This window comes from Rana temporaria, chromosome 1 (genome assembly GCF_905171775.1).
Source record: "Rana temporaria chromosome 1, aRanTem1.1, whole genome shotgun sequence".
NCBI classification, from domain to species: Eukaryota; Metazoa; Chordata; class Amphibia; order Anura; family Ranidae; genus Rana; species Rana temporaria.
Genome location: NC_053489.1, coordinates 437,899,375 through 437,918,894, shown reverse-complemented (window position 1 = coordinate 437,918,894; position 19,520 = coordinate 437,899,375). Strand labels below are relative to the sequence as shown.

The 19,520-nt window shown below is 45.1% G+C and overlaps 2 protein-coding genes across 3 annotated transcripts in view; one reads left to right on the top strand and one right to left on the bottom strand.

The window, feature by feature from the left end:
• Window positions 1-53: 53 nt before the first annotated feature.
• On the bottom strand, window positions 54-17,370 carry MRPS18C (mitochondrial ribosomal protein S18C). Its single transcript, XM_040326453.1, has 6 exons — window positions 17,202-17,370; window positions 13,927-13,970; window positions 12,273-12,359; window positions 2,875-2,932; window positions 276-335; window positions 54-156 (listed from the first exon to the last, which is right to left on the bottom strand). Exons 1-6 carry the CDS (start codon window positions 17,290-17,292, stop codon window positions 92-94), a joined length of 405 nt encoding a protein of 134 aa, XP_040182387.1. The 5' UTR covers window positions 17,293-17,370; the 3' UTR covers window positions 54-91.
• A 127-nt stretch (window positions 17,371-17,497) lies between these two features.
• Window positions 17,498-19,520, top strand: part of HELQ (helicase, POLQ like) — a 67,073-nt gene continuing 65,050 nt past the window's right edge. For both annotated transcript variants that reach the window (XM_040326418.1, XM_040326428.1), the window contains exon 1: window positions 17,498-17,678. The gene's annotated coding sequence lies outside the window, so the exon portion shown is untranslated. The remainder of the gene's footprint in view (window positions 17,679-19,520) is intronic.

Sequence of the window (19,520 nt, the reverse complement as noted above, 5' to 3'; positions counted from 1 at the left end):
TAAATTGTTACTCAGTGCAGCACAGTAGTATAAACTTGCAATAAACGGACAGAAGCCCATGACAAAATTTTATTAACAAAATACAAACGTTTCAGATATTACAAATCTTAGGGTCTTTGAGAAATTGTGGGTCCTTATATGCAACCGGCATAAAACCTGGAAAAGGATAAAAAAAAGAGTTTACATTTGATGCAGTTGATGAAAAGTACAACCCCCATTCCAAAAAAATTGGAATTGTTATTGTGTTTTTATTTGTTAAAAAAAAAAAAACTTACCCATAATATGTGCTCTTTTTATTGCCTTTGCGATAGCTCTCTGTTTTTTACCACACAGGCCTACAAAGCAAAGTAAAAATATGTATAAATCGCAGCACTAAAAACAAAAAAATCATTTAGAGAGCAGATAATGGTATAAACTGACCCCTGTGAAATGCCTTAGGATTACTCAGTACCGCGGCCCAAAAGTGCAGGCCTCCTTGTTGAGCCTGAGGTAGTTCTGTGTTTTACCTACTTCCCACCCTATTCTGGGTGGACATCATAGGATGTCCTCCACAGGACACATCCGATGAATTCATCAGTGTACCAGCCTGCTGCTAGTACCATGTGATTGCTATGATCAATTGTAGCAGATCACATAACAAGCAATTGATCACATGGTACAGACAGGGCAAATCGCAGTCCATCTGTACCATGTGATTAGCTGTGACCAATCACAATGCACACAAAACGAATCTATTTCCTTCAGTAAAAAGTACTGGTATAAGCAATTATGAAAGAAAAAAAAAATAAAGTCCTGATCTCTTCCACAGAGTAGTACAATGTTACTATGGTAACACTATTCCTCTGGACAGTGTGTTATAAATAATATAAAAAAAAATATATAACTTTTTTTTTATTTCTTTACACACGGTCACCAGTCAGTGTCCCTGATCACCGCCACGTCAGTTATATACTTTCCACAAAAAAAAAGTAATTTGGGGGTATTGTCCTGGTGTTTTTGGCCCTCAAGAAATGAGATCACACACACACCATAGTTTGAACTGTAACTTTCCTACAGACTGAATAATAGACACTGATTCGGGTTATTTTCACCAAAGAAAGAAAAAAATAAATAAAAAAAAGAACCTCAAAGAAGCCTTATCTGCAATCCCAATGTGAAAGCCTGAGTGCTTGCACACTAAAGCACTCACATTAGGATTGCAGATGAGGTTTCTTACAGGCACTTTTTGTAGCGCTAAAGCGCCTGACAAATTCTCCAGTGTGAAAGGGGTCTAAAGAACATTTCTGTGCCTTATAAATGTACCCCTTAAACCAAACTCAGGTGAGCAGTTTTACCTGAAAAATGACGGCCTGTGTTGGGCTTTGCACATGCTCACAGTGCATTTCACTGTTCTAACTCTGTAGCTTTCTGTGTCTTCTCAGAGCAAATCTCATTACTGGATTATAAATCAGCAGACGTTCATCCCTGCACCTAACCCTTAGAACATGTCAGGTTGACTGCACTTTTTAACCACTTAAGGACCCCCTCACGCCGATATACGTCGGCAGAATGGCACGGCTGGGCACATCAACGTATAGGTACGTTGCTCTTTAAGCCCAGCCGTGGGGTCGCGGGCGCGCTCCCACTCACCCAGTCCGAAGCTCCGTGACCGTGGGACTCGCGGACCCGATCGCCGCTGGAGTCCCGCGATCCTTCCCCCCGGAGCTGAAGAACGGGGAGAGCTATGGAGGTGCTCGCTCCAGAGCTGCCTCTGTCTTTATGTAAGAAGGGTTGAAGTTTAAGTGCCACACCACTGCTAAGAAGTGCCGATACAACTTTATTCCATTAAAGGTCAGTGGTACAATTCAAGAAATAGGCAAAGTGTTTCAGGGACTAAGTCTCCCCTTCATCAGAGCTTGACTAGCAACCAAGTGAACAAACCAGTAGTGAAGTCTATGGGACACACAGAGCATGGCTCAATCCTGCCCCCACTCCCTCTCGCCTGACTGTGATTGAAGGCAGCGAGAGCCAATGGCTCCTACTGCTGTGTCTTAGCCAATGAGGAGGCAAAGGCCTGAGATTGTAGCGACTCTTGTGCACATCACTGGATCACAATCAGGCTTATGTATTGGGGGAGCTGCATGCAGAAGGTTTTTACTCTTATGCATAGACTGCATGAAGGTAAAAAAAAACAACACTGTCTTTAGAACCAGTTTAATTCCTTTTCTATTCAGGTGATTCTAACACTGTAAACTTAAAAATCTAAGCACACAAGAAATGTTACCTTTAAAGCGGGGGTTCACCCTATTAAAAAAAAAAAAAAAAAAAAAAAAAAATGTTATTCTACCATTACATTCGGCATCGTAGCGCGAGCTACAGTATGCCGGTCTTACATTTTTTATCCCCGTACTCACTGTGCTATTCCACATTGAAGATTCCGGGGAATGGACGTTCCTATGGTGAGAGAAGGTGATTGACAGACGGCCCTGGCACGTCACGCTTCTCCGGAAATAGCCGAAATAGGCTTGGCTCTTCACGGCGCCTGCGCATAGCCTGTGCGCAGGCGCCGTGAAGAGCCGAGACCTACTCCGGCTGTCTTCGGGGAGCGTGACGTGCCAGAGCCGGCCGTCAATCATCCTCCCTCTCCATAGGCACGCCCATTCCCCGTGGGAGCCGGAATCTTCAATGATCAATAGCACAGTGAGTACGGGGATTAAAAATTTAAGACCGGTATACTGTAGCTCGCGCTACGATGCCGAATTTAATGCTAAAATGATGTTAAGGAGGGTGAACCACCGCTTTAAGAATTTTTATAAAGTAGCTTCATACTCCAGCCTGCTGACTTATTTCTGAGAAGCAGGATTATTAAAGCACACATTACAGTTAAATAATTACCTGTTATATGCCTTCCATAAATACGACCAGTGTGTGGTGACACAAACTGGGACAGCAGCTATTAAGGAAAGATTAAAAAGGTATTTTAAATTTAATTAAATGTTAAAATATAAGACTCAAATCTGACAAGGTCATCCTAGTGATTCTATATTATACAGTATTTACATTTGAAGTGCTAAAAGTAAATAACCTCAACTGTATCCGAATAATCCAAAATGACATGATGAAGCTTGTTGACTGATCAAAGGTTCGCCCTTTGAAGACATCATCAGTGTGCGACTTTTCCTTTGGATTATACTGAGCTATGTGTGGATAAGTGACAGACTCCAAACCAGCACCTGATCCTCCCAGCATATGAGGAAGCTCTTGGAGCAGTGCACTTTTCTTTGATTCTACAACCGTAACTGATTTTTGCAAACCAGATCATTTTCATCCAATCTACTGCAGCCACATTCCAAGACTAACCTATCTAGTCCTGTAAAGAAGAAATCGCTATACATACCTTTTCTGAAGCCGGTCTGGTCCCATGCTGAGCTGTCAGCAGTGACTTCTGTGTGTGTGGGAGTGTGCAGAAGAGGGAGCAGACAACGAAAGCCCCATAGCAAGTCTATGGGTGACATCACTTCCCAGATGTCTCTTCCACACAGCATCCGCTGCTGGAGACCAGATTGGATCAGCTTCAGAAAAGTCATGTATATCAATTTTCCTTTACAGAGTTAGATTAGTTTTAAAATGTGTTTGCCAGTAGATTTAGAGATAGTTAATTTTAAGCTGAACGTCCACTTTAAAGGGGTTGTAAAGGTACATGTTTTTCACCTTAATGCATCCTATGCATTAAGGTGAAAAAACATCCGACAATACCACCCCCTGAGCCCCCGTTATATTTACCTGACCCCTGGAAAGTCCCGTGCTCATCCCCAACATCGTCTTCGCCGCTCAGCCTGGCTACACTGAATGGATTGAAAGCAGCGCAGCCATAGGCTCACGCTGCTGTCAATCACATCCAATGACGGGGCAGGGCCGAGCGATACAGTGAGTGGCAATAGCCGCCGGCTATATTACAGGAGCGCGCCCGCATGAACTCAAAACCATGCAAGCTCGCTCGCATTAAGGTGTTGCGTCCTTGCGGGGGGGAGCCAGCCGAGACAGCCGCAGAGGGACCCCAGAAGACCAGGTTCGGGGCCACTCTGAAAAACGAGCTGCACAGTGGAGGCAAGTATAAGATGTTTGTTATTTAAAAAAATAAAAATAACTTTACAACACCTTTAAGGCCGGTTTCACACATATGCAAATTGGATGTGGGTTTCTCCACATCCAATTTGCTTGACAGCCAGGTGTGACCGGCTCTCAATGTAGCAGGTTCACACAGCTTCAGGGGGCGGCTGCGGTCCGCATTGAAGGCGGCTGTGAGTCTTCTGGTCCAATTCAGGTGTGAATTTAGGCACCGGACCCCATGCTGTGAGCAGCGCTGTATGTTGGCCTAAGCCGACAGGGCCCAAGCCTAGGGCGGCATTTGCAGGGGGCACAGTGCAAAAAAGCCACCCCACTGCACACACACAAAAAAAAAAAAGCCTCCTCCTGACTTCCGTACAAAAAGTGTCCCCCACTGGCTTGGGGCAGAGAAGAAAGGAAGCCCCCAGTCAGGTATGGCATCATTTCAATATAAATAATTTCATTAATTTAAACATCCTTAATGATCTTTGTCTCCTTGTACTCCTATCTTATAAGATATTTGGACTTGTGTTTGCCGCCACTGATTATTTCACTTATTTGTATGGCTAGAGACTTCCTAGTTATTATACAGATAAGTGGCAGCAAACAAATCCAAATATCTTACAAGATAGGAGTAATCTTACTAATCCAGTGACATAAGGCTGCACCGATGGCCACTGATACGGCTGCACCGATGGCCACTGATACGGCTGCACCGATGGCCACTGATACGGCTGCACCGATGGCCACTGATACGGCTGCACCGATGGCCACTGATACGGCTGCACCGATGGCCACTGATACGGCTGCACCGATTTACAAAATATAAGTAGGTACTTGGTATCCACTTTTACTGTACAGAGAGGAAGAGGTGTGGTTTAGAGATGACAGGGAGGGTCTTAGGAAGGGGTGTGTCCTATTTATATTAGGGGGTGCATGAGTTTAGTCAGGCCTAGGGCAGCACAAAAGCTACATACACCACTGGCTGTGAACCACGGCATAAAGCAAAACTCATCTGCAGTCAGGGCCAGTTCACACCAGATGCAGTTCCGTGCGCTTTATTTTCTGCACTAAAAATGCATTCACAGTGTTTTCCCATGTATTCGATTGGCTCTAGTTCACATCATGCAGTCAGTTTCCGGTGCAGAAACTGACTGCATGGTGTGAACTAGAGCCATTGCAATACATGGAAAACCCTATGCATGCATTTTTAGTGCAGAAAAAAAGCACACGGAACTGCATCTGGTGTGAACTAGCTCTCAGACCTCACAACTAGAACAGGAGATCTACATAAAATGTATTTTATTCAAAACCCGTTCTCAGGTTCCCAAGCCTGCCCATGTGCACGTTACATTATAAGAGGCATTTACTCTCTGACGATTTTTTTTCATTTGTTTTAGATCAGGGGTTGACAAATTTGCTTGGAATCTAGGAGCCAGCTAAAAAAGTTAGGAGCCAGAAAATGCACCCCGTCCCGACGAGCTTGCGCGCAGAAGCGAACACATACGTGAGCAGCGCCCGCATATGTAAACAGTGTTCAAACGCAATTTTGAAGCGTGACATGTTGGGTAAGAATTTACTCGGCGTAACATTATCTTTCATAATATTAAAAAAAATGCGGATAACTTTACTGTTGTCTTTTTTTTTTTTATTAAAAAAAGTGTAATTTTTTCCCAAAAAAGTGCGCTTGTAAGACCGCTGCGCAAATACGGCGTGACAGAAAGTATTACAACGATCGCCATTTTATTCTCTAGGGTGTTAGGATAAAAAAAGAGATTTTTAATACAGCTTACCTGTAAAATCTTTTTCTTGGAGTACATCACGGGACACAGAGCGGCATTCATTACTATATGGGATGTCCCAAAGCAATGCTTACAATGAGGGGAGGGAGAACATCTCCAAGACAAAAGGATTTAATTTAGAGGTATACTCAAATCATAATAAATCCAACTTAGTTGAGAAAAATAATCTTAAATTTTAAATTTAACTCAAAAAAGAGGAGCCCCCGGAATCCGAGGGTGTCAAACTGCAGCCTGCAGCACTGCCTGCCCGAAGGCAGTATCAGTATTCCTTCTTACGTCCAACTGGTAGAATTTTGTAAACGTGTGGACCGAAGACCAGGTTGCCGCCTTGCAAACTTGAGCCATAGAGATCTGGTGGTGTGCTGCCCAGGAGGCGCCCATGGCCCTAGTAGAATGAGCCTTTAATGATACTGGAGGAGGCAACCCTTTCAAGTCGTAGGCCTGAGTGATTAATTGCTTAATCCACCTAGAGATGGTGGACTTTGCAGCTGCCTGCCCCTTCTTGGGCCCATCCGGTAGAATGAACAGCACATCTGTTTTCCGGATCTTCTTTGTAGCTTTAAGATAGGCCTTCATGGCCCTGACAATATCCAAGGTATGCAGCAACCCTTCCTTTCTGGAAGTAGGTTTAGGGAAGAAGGATGGTAATACTAAATCCTGGTTCAAATGAAAACTGGATATAACCTTCGGTAGGAAGGAAGGATGAGGGCGGAGAATGACCCTGTCCTTATGAAAAATAAGATATGGTTCCTTACAGGATAAGGCTGCCAGTTCCGAAACTCTTCTTGCGGAAACTATGGCAACCAAAAATACTAACTTCCTTGTCAGTAAAACCAAAGGAATTTCAGCCAACGGCTCAAACGGTTGTTTCTGTAAACTTGACAGAACAAGATTTAAATCCCACGGACAAAGCGGGGATTTAACTGGAGGTTTAATACGTAAGACCCCTTGAAGGAAGGTCTTAACCAGCGAGTGGGTGGCCAGCGGCCGCTGAAACCACACTGACAGAGCAGAAATCTGTCCTTTGATTGTGCTTAATGCCAATCCTTTATCCACTCCTAGCTGGAGAAAACTTAAAACTCTATCAATGGTGAACTTGCGGGGAAGCCACAGCTTGGACTCACACCAGCCTACATAGGCCTTCCAGACCCTGTGATAAATCACCCTAGAGACCGGTTTCCTGGCTCTGATTAGGGTAGAGATTACTTTCTGAGACAGACCTCTACCCCTGAGAATCAGGGATTCAGCTTCCAGGCCGTCAAATTTAGATGCCGTAAGGCAGGGTGGAGGATCGGACCTTGCGATAGCAGGTCTGGCCTTAGAGGCAGAGTCCAAGGGTCTCCCACTATCATCCTTAGGATTAGTGAGTACCATGCCCTTCTGGGCCATGCTGGAGCTACCAGGATAACTGGTATGTGCTCCACCCGGATCCTGCGTAGCAGGCGGGGTAGTAACTGGAGCGGGGGAAACGCATAAAGAAGTTTGAACTGATGCCAAGGGCAAACCAACGCATCGGTTCCGCAGGCCATCGTATCCCTTGAGCGGGACATGAACCTGTCTAGCTTCTTGTTGAGTCTCGATGCCATGATATCCACGTCCGGCACTCCCCATCTTTGGCAGAGTGCTTGAAAGACTTGTGGATGCAGAGACCATTCCCCCGGCCATAGAGTCTGGCGGCTTAAGAAGTCCGCCTGAAAATTGTCCACTCCTGGAATGAATATTGCCGATATGCAGGGCACATGAGCCTCTGCCCATAGGAGAATCAAGCTCACCTCTCTCTGAGCGGCTTGACTCCTGGTTCCCCCTTGGTGATTTATGTATGCCACGGCCGTGGCATTGTCTGATTGAATTCTCACCGGGAACCCCTGCAATTTTGACGTCCAAGCCCTGAGGGCTAGTCGAGCAGCTCTGAGCTCCAAGATGTTGATGGGCAGCTGCTTCTCTGGCTTTGCCCAAGTACCTTGGCGAGTGCAACCATCCAAGATTGCTCCCCAGCCCGTCAGGCTGGCGTCTGTGGTCACTATCTTCCAAGCCACTGGGCTGAAAGACTTCCCCTTCAGTAGATTCTGAGGGTCTAACCACCAACACAGACTTTGTCGGACTCTTGATGAGAGCGGCAACGGGATATCCAAGGCCTGTGGCCTTCTGCTCCATGCTGACAGGATGGCTGCCTGCAGGATGCGAGTGTGGCTCTGGGCGTACGGTACCGCCTCGAATGTGGCCACCATCTTGCCTAGTAACCTCATACTTAGGCGAATAGTCGGTTCTTTCTTGCTTAGAACCAGTAGGATTAATTCCTTGATGGCCTTGACCTTCCTCAGAGGTAGGAACACTCTTTGTTGTTCTGTGTCTAATCTCATGCCGAGATATTCCAACTGCCTTGTGGGCAGGAAAGCTGACTTTTCTCGATTTAGGACCCAGCCGAACCTCTCGAGGTATTGGACCGTGAGGGCCACTGCTCGCTCCAAGCCGGGAGACGAGTGGTCTATGACTAGGAGGTCGTCCAGGTATGCTAGGATCGTGACCCCTTGGATCCTTAGCTTGGCTAGGATTGGAGCTAGGACCTTCGTGAACACCCGGGGGGCCGTAGCCAACCCGAAGGGAAGCGCCACGAATTGGAAATGACGCGAAGCCACCATGAAGCGTAGATATCTTTGATGTGGCTGATAAATTGGAACATGAAGGTAGGCATCCTTTATGTCTATGGACGCCATGAAGTCGTCCTTTTGGAGTGTGGCAGCTGCTGACCGCACGGATTCCATCCGAAATGAGCGGACTTTTAAGTATGCATTTACCATCTTTAGGTCCAAAATTGGCCTGACATCTCCATTGGACTTTGGGATGATGAATAGGTTGGAGTAGAAACCCAGCCCCTGTTCCAGGACTGGTACCTCTACTATTACCTCCTGGGAAAGTAGATGATCTAATGCCGATCTTAATGCGGCTCCCTTCTCCGGATCGTTTGGAATCCTCGACTCCTGGAAATGAGGAGGAGGAAACTTTAGGAAATCTAATTTGTAGCCTGTGGCCACGGAAGACCGTACCCACTCGTCGGGAATGCTGGCTTCCCAAATCTCTGAAAAGAGTCGCAGGCTTCCCCCCACCTTCGTGGGTGGGGGCGCCCCTTCATAAGGTTGGCTTGGGGGCTGGTTTTGCTGGTTTGCGAAACCACTACCTTTTGCCTCTAACAGCCTGTCCTTGTGACTTGCTGTTGAAGCCGAAGTTTGCTTTTGCAGGAGGCCGTCGATACTGCTTGGCATTAGAGGGCCCCTGCCCAGGGGAATACTGTCGTTTAAGCGCAGGCCCCTGAAACTTCTTCTTAGTTGGCAAGAGAGTACTCTTGCCGTTTGAAATGGTCTGAATGTATTTATCTAGGTCTTCTCCGAAGAGTCGTCCTCCATGGAAGGGGAACCCTACCAGGAGCTTCTTGCATGGGGGCTCAGCCTCCCAGCTTTTTAACCATAAGAGTCTTCTCATATGGATAAGGGATAACGATAAACGTGACGCTTGCTGGATAGAATCCTTGATTGCGTCTACCGTAAAACATATGGCCTTAGGGACATCCGAAAATTCTTCTGCCTGCTGGGCAGGAATAAGTTTAAGCATCTGCTTAAATTGATCCGATAATGCTTGAGCGACCCAAATCGCAGCCACAGCTGGCTGTACTACTGCCCCTGCAGTAGTGAAGGAGTTCTTAAGTAGTGCTTCCAAGCGCTTATCAACTGGATCCTTGAACACCTGTATGTTTTCTACAGGGCATGTTAACGATTTGTTAACACATGAGATGGCTGCGTCCACTGCAGGAGTAGCCCATTTTTTGGAAAATTTATCTTCCATAGGATATAGGACAGAGAATCTTTTAGGTGGTAAGAAGATCTTATCTGGCTTGTTCCAATCTTGGAACAAAACTCCCTCTAATAGAGGATGGATCGGAAACACAGCATTACTTTGAGGCGCCCTCAGTGAGCCCAAAGCTGAAACCGTCGATACCTGGAGATCTGGTACTGGCAAGTTGAATGCCTTATGGACCAAGTCCGACAATCCTTGAATCCACCAGCTCTCCCTCAGGGAGACTGCTCCAGACTCCTCTGTATCCGGATCTTCGATCCCTGAACCTACTTGGTCCTTGTCCAAGAGGTCGTCCAATTCCCCTGAGGAAAGGACCTCCTCTTCTGAGGGTCCGCGCTCGGGCGACGGAGATCTATTCCGCTTACTGCCCCGCATAGCTGCGGCTATCATTTTTCCCATGCTTTTCTGCATCTCTTTTAAAGAGGTGAGTAATACCTCCTCCGTGACCATCTTAGGGTTGGACTGACCCGCGTCAGCTCCAGCCCCAGATCCCGATGGCCCCAAGGCTCCCTGTGGGGAAAGCAGCGGCATAGCTTTGTCCGAGACCTCAGACTCTCTGGGGGAATCCCCACCTCTTGTACCCTCTGACCCGGATGCCATGGTACAATACCGAGGTACACCTGCTAGCTTATTGGTACCTGGGACTATAAATAGTTAAATGCCCAAACACCTGTTTGGGGGATAAAAAATGCTTCCTCTCCCCTAGATGACTCTTTTTTTTTTTTTTTTTTTCAAATCTAGGAAAGAAAAAACATTCTGTCCCCCTGAGTAGTATTGCAAGAAAAACTATGAGATGGAAAAGAAACAGCCTATTCCTAGGCTTGAAAACAGTCTTCTGAAGACTGCAATATTCTTTCTGGCCACTGTGTGTCCTCGGCGCCCCGTGCTGCCGCTCTGGTCTTTCCTCCCCAGCTCCAAAGTATTGAATGAGCTGCTTGGAACACACAAGGAAGGGCCGCCCCTTCCTTAAGCCACTGACCCGCCCTTCCCCCCCAGCTAAACGGCGCCAATTGCGCCTATAATACGTGAACGCGCGCCGCGCGCGCGCCCGCCGACAGGGGGGGGGTTGGGAGGAAGGGACCTCTCTGCTCCAGCAAACTGCAGCCTGCAGCCTGGAACCACGAGGAGGTCAGCGTTTTGCCTGCTTTGCAGGCTCTGAGGAGGAAGACTGAATGGAGCATCGCCTGGAGGCTTGCAGGTAAGCACAGCTCTCTGACACACACATATACTTTTATATCACACAGGCCCCACTCAATGCTTTTCCAACACTACAAGGGAGGTCACATCTTATGGGGAATAATACACATAGAGCCATCCTATCTTTATGATATGTGACTAGTTTGCCAGATGCAGTGCATAACTTTAGGCATGTCCCCTGTAACCCCCAAGAAAAAACCTGCTAAGAACCAAGTTCCGCAAGTTTTCCCCTCACTTACCTGCTCCATGCCGCAGGACTTTGCCAAGCAAGAGGCCCAATCTTCCCCCATCTCGGTGGGGATGTCTAGACCTTCAGGCCCTGGGTTCCTATGAAGGATCCACTGTCCTGGGCCCATATAGCACTCTGGCAACAGAAAACATTAGGCACCCAAAGGTTTCTAAGTTCTGGGCCCAGGGTCCAGCTCTCTAAAAAGAAAAGCATTATGGGCTATACCCCAAGGGTTTGGGGTCCGGTTACTGACCACTTTAGCGCTGAGGCCTTTGGACAGAACCGGTTAGCTCACCTAATCCCAAGGATGCGGAGGCAAGCTAAACCATGACTAACACCTAAGACACTGGCGTAAAAACTGAGGTACTCCTCCTATGGGAGGGGGTTATATAGGGAGGGGCATTTCCTGTTTGAGATTGCCAGTGTCTATCACCTGAAGGTACTCCATATAACCCATATAGTAATGAATGCCGCTCTGTGTCCCGTGATGTAACGATAAAGAAATATATATGTTTGGGGGTTCTAATTAGAGGGAAAAAGATGGCAGTGAAAATAGTGAAAAATTACATTAGAATTGCTGTTTAACTTGTAATGCTTAACTTGTAATACCAACGGCCACCACCAGATGGCGCCAGCTCACATCTGGTGGTAATAACTTGTAATACCAACGGCTCACCACCAGATGGCACCAACTTTTTTTGCCCACTTTCCAAGCCAAGTCGCCAGGACACTATTTCTAGTCGCCATGGAGACCTGGCGCCCGGGATTTGTCGATCCCTGTTTTAGATTATGTTTTAGATTATGGGAAACGCCACAGCAGCAGTGGGAACACTCCAAACGCTAATGTGGATATGAAAGAGATATCACTGCTGAAGTTCCAAATTGGGTTACTCAAATATGACTTATTTTGTCTGACCTTTTACTTGTCTGCCAAACAAATGAATCTTCACTGTCTGGTGGGATGAACTTTTAAACTGTCTTGTGGCAGCAAGGAAGCTGCAGCATCAAATAAATTCAAATCAAAGTAGATTAAAACCAGTGATCTTTATGTGCCCCTTAAACGTAATGTACAAAATATTCTGCAAAAAAATAATAATAATAATACATACCTGTACGTTCTTATAGTCTATTGGTACATCACAGAGGATGCATTTTTTGGGGGGCTCTTTGAAAGGATTTTCCAGTGCCTCCAGCAGCTACAGATAAAACAAGGAGACATGTATTTGTGACTGCTATTTAATCATCAGTATTTATTTTCTACATTATGAATGTTTCTGCCATACCAAATTCAGTACAATAAAATGCAAGATAAGCACCCAAGACTAAGCCTAAGTACACACTGGTGCGGTGCGGGAAACTGCATGCGCTTCGGACAGGAACCACACATCATTCCTGTTCAAATCATATATGATTCTTTGCCGTGTGATTTGAGCTCATTCATTTTGTATGGCTCAAATTGCACCGCATCTGCACAAAAAGGGTACAGGACCCTTTTTTTTTTTCGTACCAGAATCGCATCTCATGATCCAATTCATGCAATTGCACAGAGTTTTATGAGCTGTGTGCCGGTGTGACGTTCATTTAAAGCGGGGTTCACCCTATATAAAAAAAAAAAAAATTCCTCTAGCATAAAATTAGGCATAGTAGCGCGAGCTACAGTATGCCTGTCTTTATTTTTTTAGCCCCGTACTCACTGTGCACTCGTATATTGAAGATTCCGACTCCCCGCAGGGAATGGGCGTTCCTATGGAAAGGGAAGGTGATTGACGGCCGGCTCTGGCACGTCACGCTTCTCCGGAAATAGCCGAAATAGGACTTGGCTCTTCACGGCGCCTGCGCATAGTCTGTGCGCAGGCGCCGTATAGCGCCGTGAAGAGCCGAGACCCTTTCCGGCTGTCTTCGGGAAGCGTGACGTGCCAGAGCCGGCCGTCAATCACCTTCCCTCTGGATGGGAACGCCCATTCCCCACGGGGAGGCGGAATCTTCAATATACGATTGCACAGTGAGTACGGGGCTAAAAAAATAAATACAGGCATACTGTAGCTCACGCTACTATGCCTAATTTTATGCTAAAATGTTGTTATGGAGGGTGAACCACCGCTTTAACGTTAATGCCCACAGAAAATTGCGTGAATGTCGTGCAATTGGTTGGGCGTAGAAGATACTTGCTTGGGTTGTATTCTCCTGTAGAGGTACTTATTGCAGATTCTATTCCAGATAGTTATGTAATCATTGAATACCACAATGTTTCCATTTTGTTCACTATGACCTTCATCTTACAGTTAGTATTTGATTCAAAGTGGAACTAAACTGTCCAAAAAACAAAATTTCTAATATTTAAAGCAAACTCACCAATCCATCCATGTCTCCAAAAACACCCCCCTAGCATTTCTGGCCACTGAATTCTTGAGTAAGGGCAGATGATTCATGTAGCATTTACTTCTTGGAATCCATCTGCCCTTAGCTCAGGTATGCAGCCTGGAAGGTGTTCTTGAAAAATCCCCTGCTTATGAAAGAAGGAAAAATGCCCATGAAGACTCTTGGGATGTAGGACATAATTTTGGGCTAGGCCAGAAACCAACTGAAGAAATGTAAAAATAAATGCAAAACCGATAAATATACCTTCCTATCAATTTACTAACGCTAGTAGTAGTGTAAGGATTAAACATAGTTAATTTTATTGAGAGCGTTTAGTTCAACTTTAAAGAAAAACCACCATTGCTTTACAGTCTTTGTGATCTTTATATCTTTAATACTACTTACCCTATTATCATTATGAATTTGTGAACTCTGGTTGTCTGGAGTTACTATAAAGAAATTAAAAAGAGTTATAAAATTCCATTACAAGGTTAGTTTCTTATGTGAGCAAGGAAGTTATTTAACATCTTAGTGCTGAGATTGTCCGTACTGTATCAGTGCACAGATCTATGCTCTTGATATACTTGAAAACTCCTGTACTACTGAAATGATTAAATAGGCAATGCACATAAAAAAAAATGTTTGCATATTGTTGTTAAGTGTAAAATTTTATTTACCACATTAGAAGGAACCCATTTAAAGTCAAACAGCACTTCATAATCTCCCCTCTATGGAAGCAAACTTGTTTTCTTCTGATGATGTCCATTTCTTAGAACCCCCAAATACTATATATTTTTTTTAAAGCAGGGGCCTTGGAAAATAAATTGGTGTGTGTTGCAATTTTTTGTCACACAGCATTTGAGCATGTTTAAATGCTTTTTCTTTCTTTTTTTTTTAATGCAAAAGTAACCCAATTTTTTGGCCAATTATAAAAGATTATATTACACTGAGTGAATAGATACCAAATATGTCACGCTTTAAAATTACGCACGCCTGTGCAACAGCAACAAACAACGTAAATTTTACTATCCATAGGCAATGCTTTAAAAGCCATTACAGGTTACCACTTTAGTTTTTCAGAGAAGGTCTGGTGCTTAAATTACTGCCCATGATCGTGACGTTCATGGCAATACCTCAAATGTGTGGGATGATCACGTTTGCTTGTGTGTAGGACCAATGCATGCATTTGCCTTTGCACGTGAGCACTTTCGTTTTAATTGTATTATAAATGTTATCACTTTTATTGCTGTCACAAGCAATGTAAACATCCCTTGTGACAGTAATAGTCATGTGACAGGTACTTTTAATAAAGAGAGATCTGAGCTCAATAAGACCCCGGATCCCCCTCTGCCCTTAAAAGCATGTGATCACACCAAGATCGGTGTGATCAAATGCTTTCCATTTTAATAAAATGGTGCCGGGGAAACCAGAAGTGATGTATGCCCATCAGTTCCTGTTTCCTATATCATAGAGGTGGACAGAGCAGTTCCGGTCCTTGTCTGCCTCTATGATCAGTTAGCGGAAGCATCGGTTGGTTGTTTGGGTTTCCTGGTGGGACAGGACAGCCCGCGGAGGGCGGCAAGAGAAGGAGGTCCTCCCGCTGCTTGTAAAAGCAATCCAGCGACTAGTTAGCCACTCAGATGGCTTTTACAAGAGAGACAACTGTCGGCTTGTAAATGTAAACGAAAAACTTCTTTGCCTGGTGTCCGGAACTGCATGTCCCCGGACGTCGGGCAAGAGGAATTGAACATCCCTGACCCCCGATACTGAGACACTCTTTTAGGCCTCCTTTACACGTCTGTTGCCCTCCCCACACTTTAAAGACATGCTGGTAAGTGGTTAGTTGGCTCCTTTCTAAATGGGCCCTTAGAATGCAAGCCCCTTGAGGGCAAGGACTGATGTGAATGTACAATATATATTAGAGCTGCACGATTCTGGCCAAAATAAGAATCACAATTTTTTTTGCCTAGAATAAAGATCACGATTCTGGAGGCGTAAAATCTTTCACATTATACAAAAAAAATTGGGCCAACTTTACTGGTTATTTTTATTTATTTTTTTTGTTTTCCAATTCATTTAAAAATAATTGCATTTGAAAGACCGCTGCGCAAATACAGTGCAACATAAAGTATTACAACAACCACCATTTTATTCTCTAGGGTCTCTACTAAAATATTATATATATATATATATATATATATATATATATATATATATATATATATATATATATATATATATTAATAAATAAAATGTTTGGGGGTTCTACGTAATTTTCTAGCAAAAATAAATAAATGATTTTAACTTGAAAACAACAAAAAAAAATAAAAAGGTTTGGTGTTTAAGTGGTTAAATGTTCCTAATTTACATACAGAAGTCTATTCCTTTGAGGTAAAAGTCAAGTTGATAGAATTTTTTAAAACTTTTACATGATCTATTTTACTATTTACACTTACAGTTCAGATATTCCTATAGCCCTGGTGCTCCAACAGGACCTTTGGCGCTCCAATCCTACAGCTGCAGTCATTTGCAGCCACTCTGCCCACCCCTCCTCTTGCCCAGTCACTTTGTATTATGTGAGCCCATAATATTTAAAGAATTCTGTGAATGGGCATAATAAAAGTGAATGGAAGAGAGGAGAGTCCGGAAGTCACACAGCAGCTGCATCTCACCCTTCAAGAGAGCCGGGAGTACAGCAACAGCTGTAAATAAAAGAGACAAGTCTACGAGGTGGCATACGCCTTGTTGGGCTTGAAGTGCTCCTACAATCAAAATTGAAAATGATTTATTCATTTCCACATCGTATTTCTATCTACTCCCAATAAAGCGGTAGTAAACCGCTGGATGTTTTTTTAAACCTGAAAGGTAATGTAATAATGTGCTAGTATGCATCGCCCCATTGCTGTACATATACAAGGCTTCAGTAAGTAAGCTTCAGTGACTTATGATTGGCCAAGGACAGCTCCCTGGCAGTATCGCTCAGGTGGGTGCGGACTAAGGTTGCCACCTGTCCGGGATTCACCTGGACAGTCCAGGTTTTGAATCTTTTGTCTGGGTTTCAGTCTGCTTAAAACCGGACACATTCAGACCAGACTGTAGCTCCCCAAATAACCAAGACGGTCACACACAAATCTGTTGCCATCAGGGAGCTGTGGGCAGATTTGTCATCACGGGAGGGGGGGGGCATGATGTCAGCAAGAGAAATTTGGCCACACCCACTGCACGCTATGCGCACCACATTACTATTCTCCTTGGGGAACCCAAAAGGTGCTCCAGGCCGCTACAGTGTTCGGGTTTGGCTTCAAGAATAGGTGGCAACCCTAGTGAGGACTAGGATTCTAACACACCTCAGCCCCTCTGATTGGCCGCCAGTGGAACTCCCACAACACACACCAGAATTCATTCATTCTGCACAAGAACAATCACTAACGAATGCTACACTGAAGGCTTACCTGCACAGTTCAGTGTACATTGTACAGAAGATTAGAGTGCACAGGAAGGGAAGTTTGTGTTATTGTACAAGATACATAGCTACATGGAAGTGCTGCTTGTTCACACGTTCTTTATTTTATCACACTGCACCATAATGGTCAGGTGTGGATGTAGCCTGCAGCCATAGACAGAGCTCTCTGTGTACACTCAGTGCCCCCCCATTGTGATTGTGTATGGAGGAGGCTCACCTGGGATGGCTGTCCCTGTGCTGTACAGAGTGACAGGACTGCACCATGCTCTATTCCTCACAGCACCCCGCAATAACCTGAACACCAGCATCTTCCTGCACAGCCTGTCCTGTGACCTGCAGGGGGAGCGGAAACCCAAGCACACTACTTCCGGTCAGTGCACCGCTCCGACTCACAACACCGCTCCGTGAACTACAGTTCCGCCACAGCCAAACGCGGGCAGAATGAGCTCGCGAGACGGTCTATAGAACAGAAATAAACTGGCTACCTAGAAAAGAAAATGCATTGTTAAAACTGACATGGTTTGCGTTTTCCTATTTTTCCTTGCCCATATGAAAAATGGCTGCCTGGTAAATGACATCATTATTATGCGACACCTGGAGACAGCTGTCTGGATTTGAATCTCATCATCCAATGGCTGGATGTGAAGTGCGGCTTTGGAAGCGGGGGTTGAAGCCTGGCAGCAAGTTTTTAAAGGTGAGAAGAAAGTTCTGGAATACGTGTGAGCGGGAGGTTAACCCCTTCTGAACACTGCATGGGTGGGCATGAGCAGGTGGTAAACATTCTATAGACCTGACTTGTAGCTGGTCCCAGGACACTTGTAGTGCTACACAGCTTATGTTACTAAAGGCAACGTGTTTTGGTTTTAGTGGAGAGGGACTAGGACATCCGTACATTTTTATTGCTGTCTGTGTCCGCATTGGGGAAATTTACCTTCTCTATCTGTTCTGTTTACCGTTCTCATCAATAGTAAAAGAAAATTCAAAATTTTGGGTGGCCCCCAGAACAGTCATAGAGGAAATCTTCCAATGGGGACACTAGTTCTAGCGACACACCTGGATTCCTATTACTTTGAACGTCTTTTCTCTCACTTCCTGTTTGGCTATGGGCACAGGAAGTGAAGGGAAATCTCCACAATGGGACACATATGGCAACAAAAAAAACTAACAGGTTCTTTAAACCTCATTTGCTCTAGCCAAAATTTACAAGAAAATGCTTTTAGCAATACTTTAAAGCAGGGGTAAGCAACCTTAACCACCTCAATACTGGGCACTTAAACCCACTTCCTGCCGAGGCCATTTTTCAACTTTCACACTTTGAATAACAATTGTGCGGTCATGCTACACTGTAACTAAGTGACCTTTTTTTATAATTTTCTTCACACAAGTAGAGCTTTCTTTTTGTGGTATTTAATCGCTCCCATTTCCCCCCCCCCCCCCCCAGGTTTTTCTTAGTTTCTGTCAGTAAATTTTGCAAATAAGTAGTTTTTCTCCTTCACTGATGGGCACTGATTAGGTGGCACTGATGAGGAGACACGAATATGCCGCACTGGTGGGCACAGATGGGTGGCGATGATGGGCAGCAGTGATGAGCGGCACTAATAGCCAGCACTGACTGACATCACTCATGGGCACTGATTGCTGGCACTTTTGGGCACAGATTGGTGGCAATTTTGGGCACTGATTGGCAGTGGTGGGCAAGTATTGCTGGCACTTAATTGTAATCAGGGCACTGATGATCAGTGCCCTGATTACATTCCTAGATGTCCCCTGTGAGGAGATGCTGCTGATCGGCTCTCCTCTCCTCTCACTGTGAGGCGAGGAGAATCGATTACCGGCATCTCCGTGTTTACATGTGACCGGCTGTGATTGTGATTGTGACTATGGTTAAAGAGCAGCGGCTCTTTACACAGATCAGGGTTGTGCCATGTCCTAGCAACACGGCGCAGCCGCGATCACCACGCTGCTTGCCCCCGGGGGCTTGCTAAAGTGGTTGTTCTGGGTGGCCGTCTAATGACATCCACCCAGAATGAGAGCCGCAAGTGGTTAATGAGGTGAAGATCTACCTGAACAATATGAGAGAAGACAAAGATTCACCGGGCACAGTGTCGCCTTCTCACTCCTGATTTAAACCTCTAATTGCAGTACTACTGTGTCGCAATCTCATGCATTGCATTCATGGGTTTGAATCGAGTGGTGAGGAGGCAACATATCACCTCCTCACCACCTGTCAAACAAACTTGGATTGCTTTTCAGGGGAGCAGCATTGCCTGCCGCAGTGCATTTGCAAATTTCCTGGGTTAGCTGCGCTTTGCCATAGACTTCTATTATATCCTGCAGGTGTGACGCACCAGTTTTGATGCACTTTCAAAAAGTGCATCAAATCGGCAGGATATAATAGAAGTCTATAACTAAGCACAGGAAAGCTGCAGGTCCATTGCACTGCACCCACGTTGTGGGTAAACCTCAGCACATCAGTGTGAAAGCAGCCCTATACTATTATGCCCAGTGTATTACTTCACAGTGACCTGAAGATCTC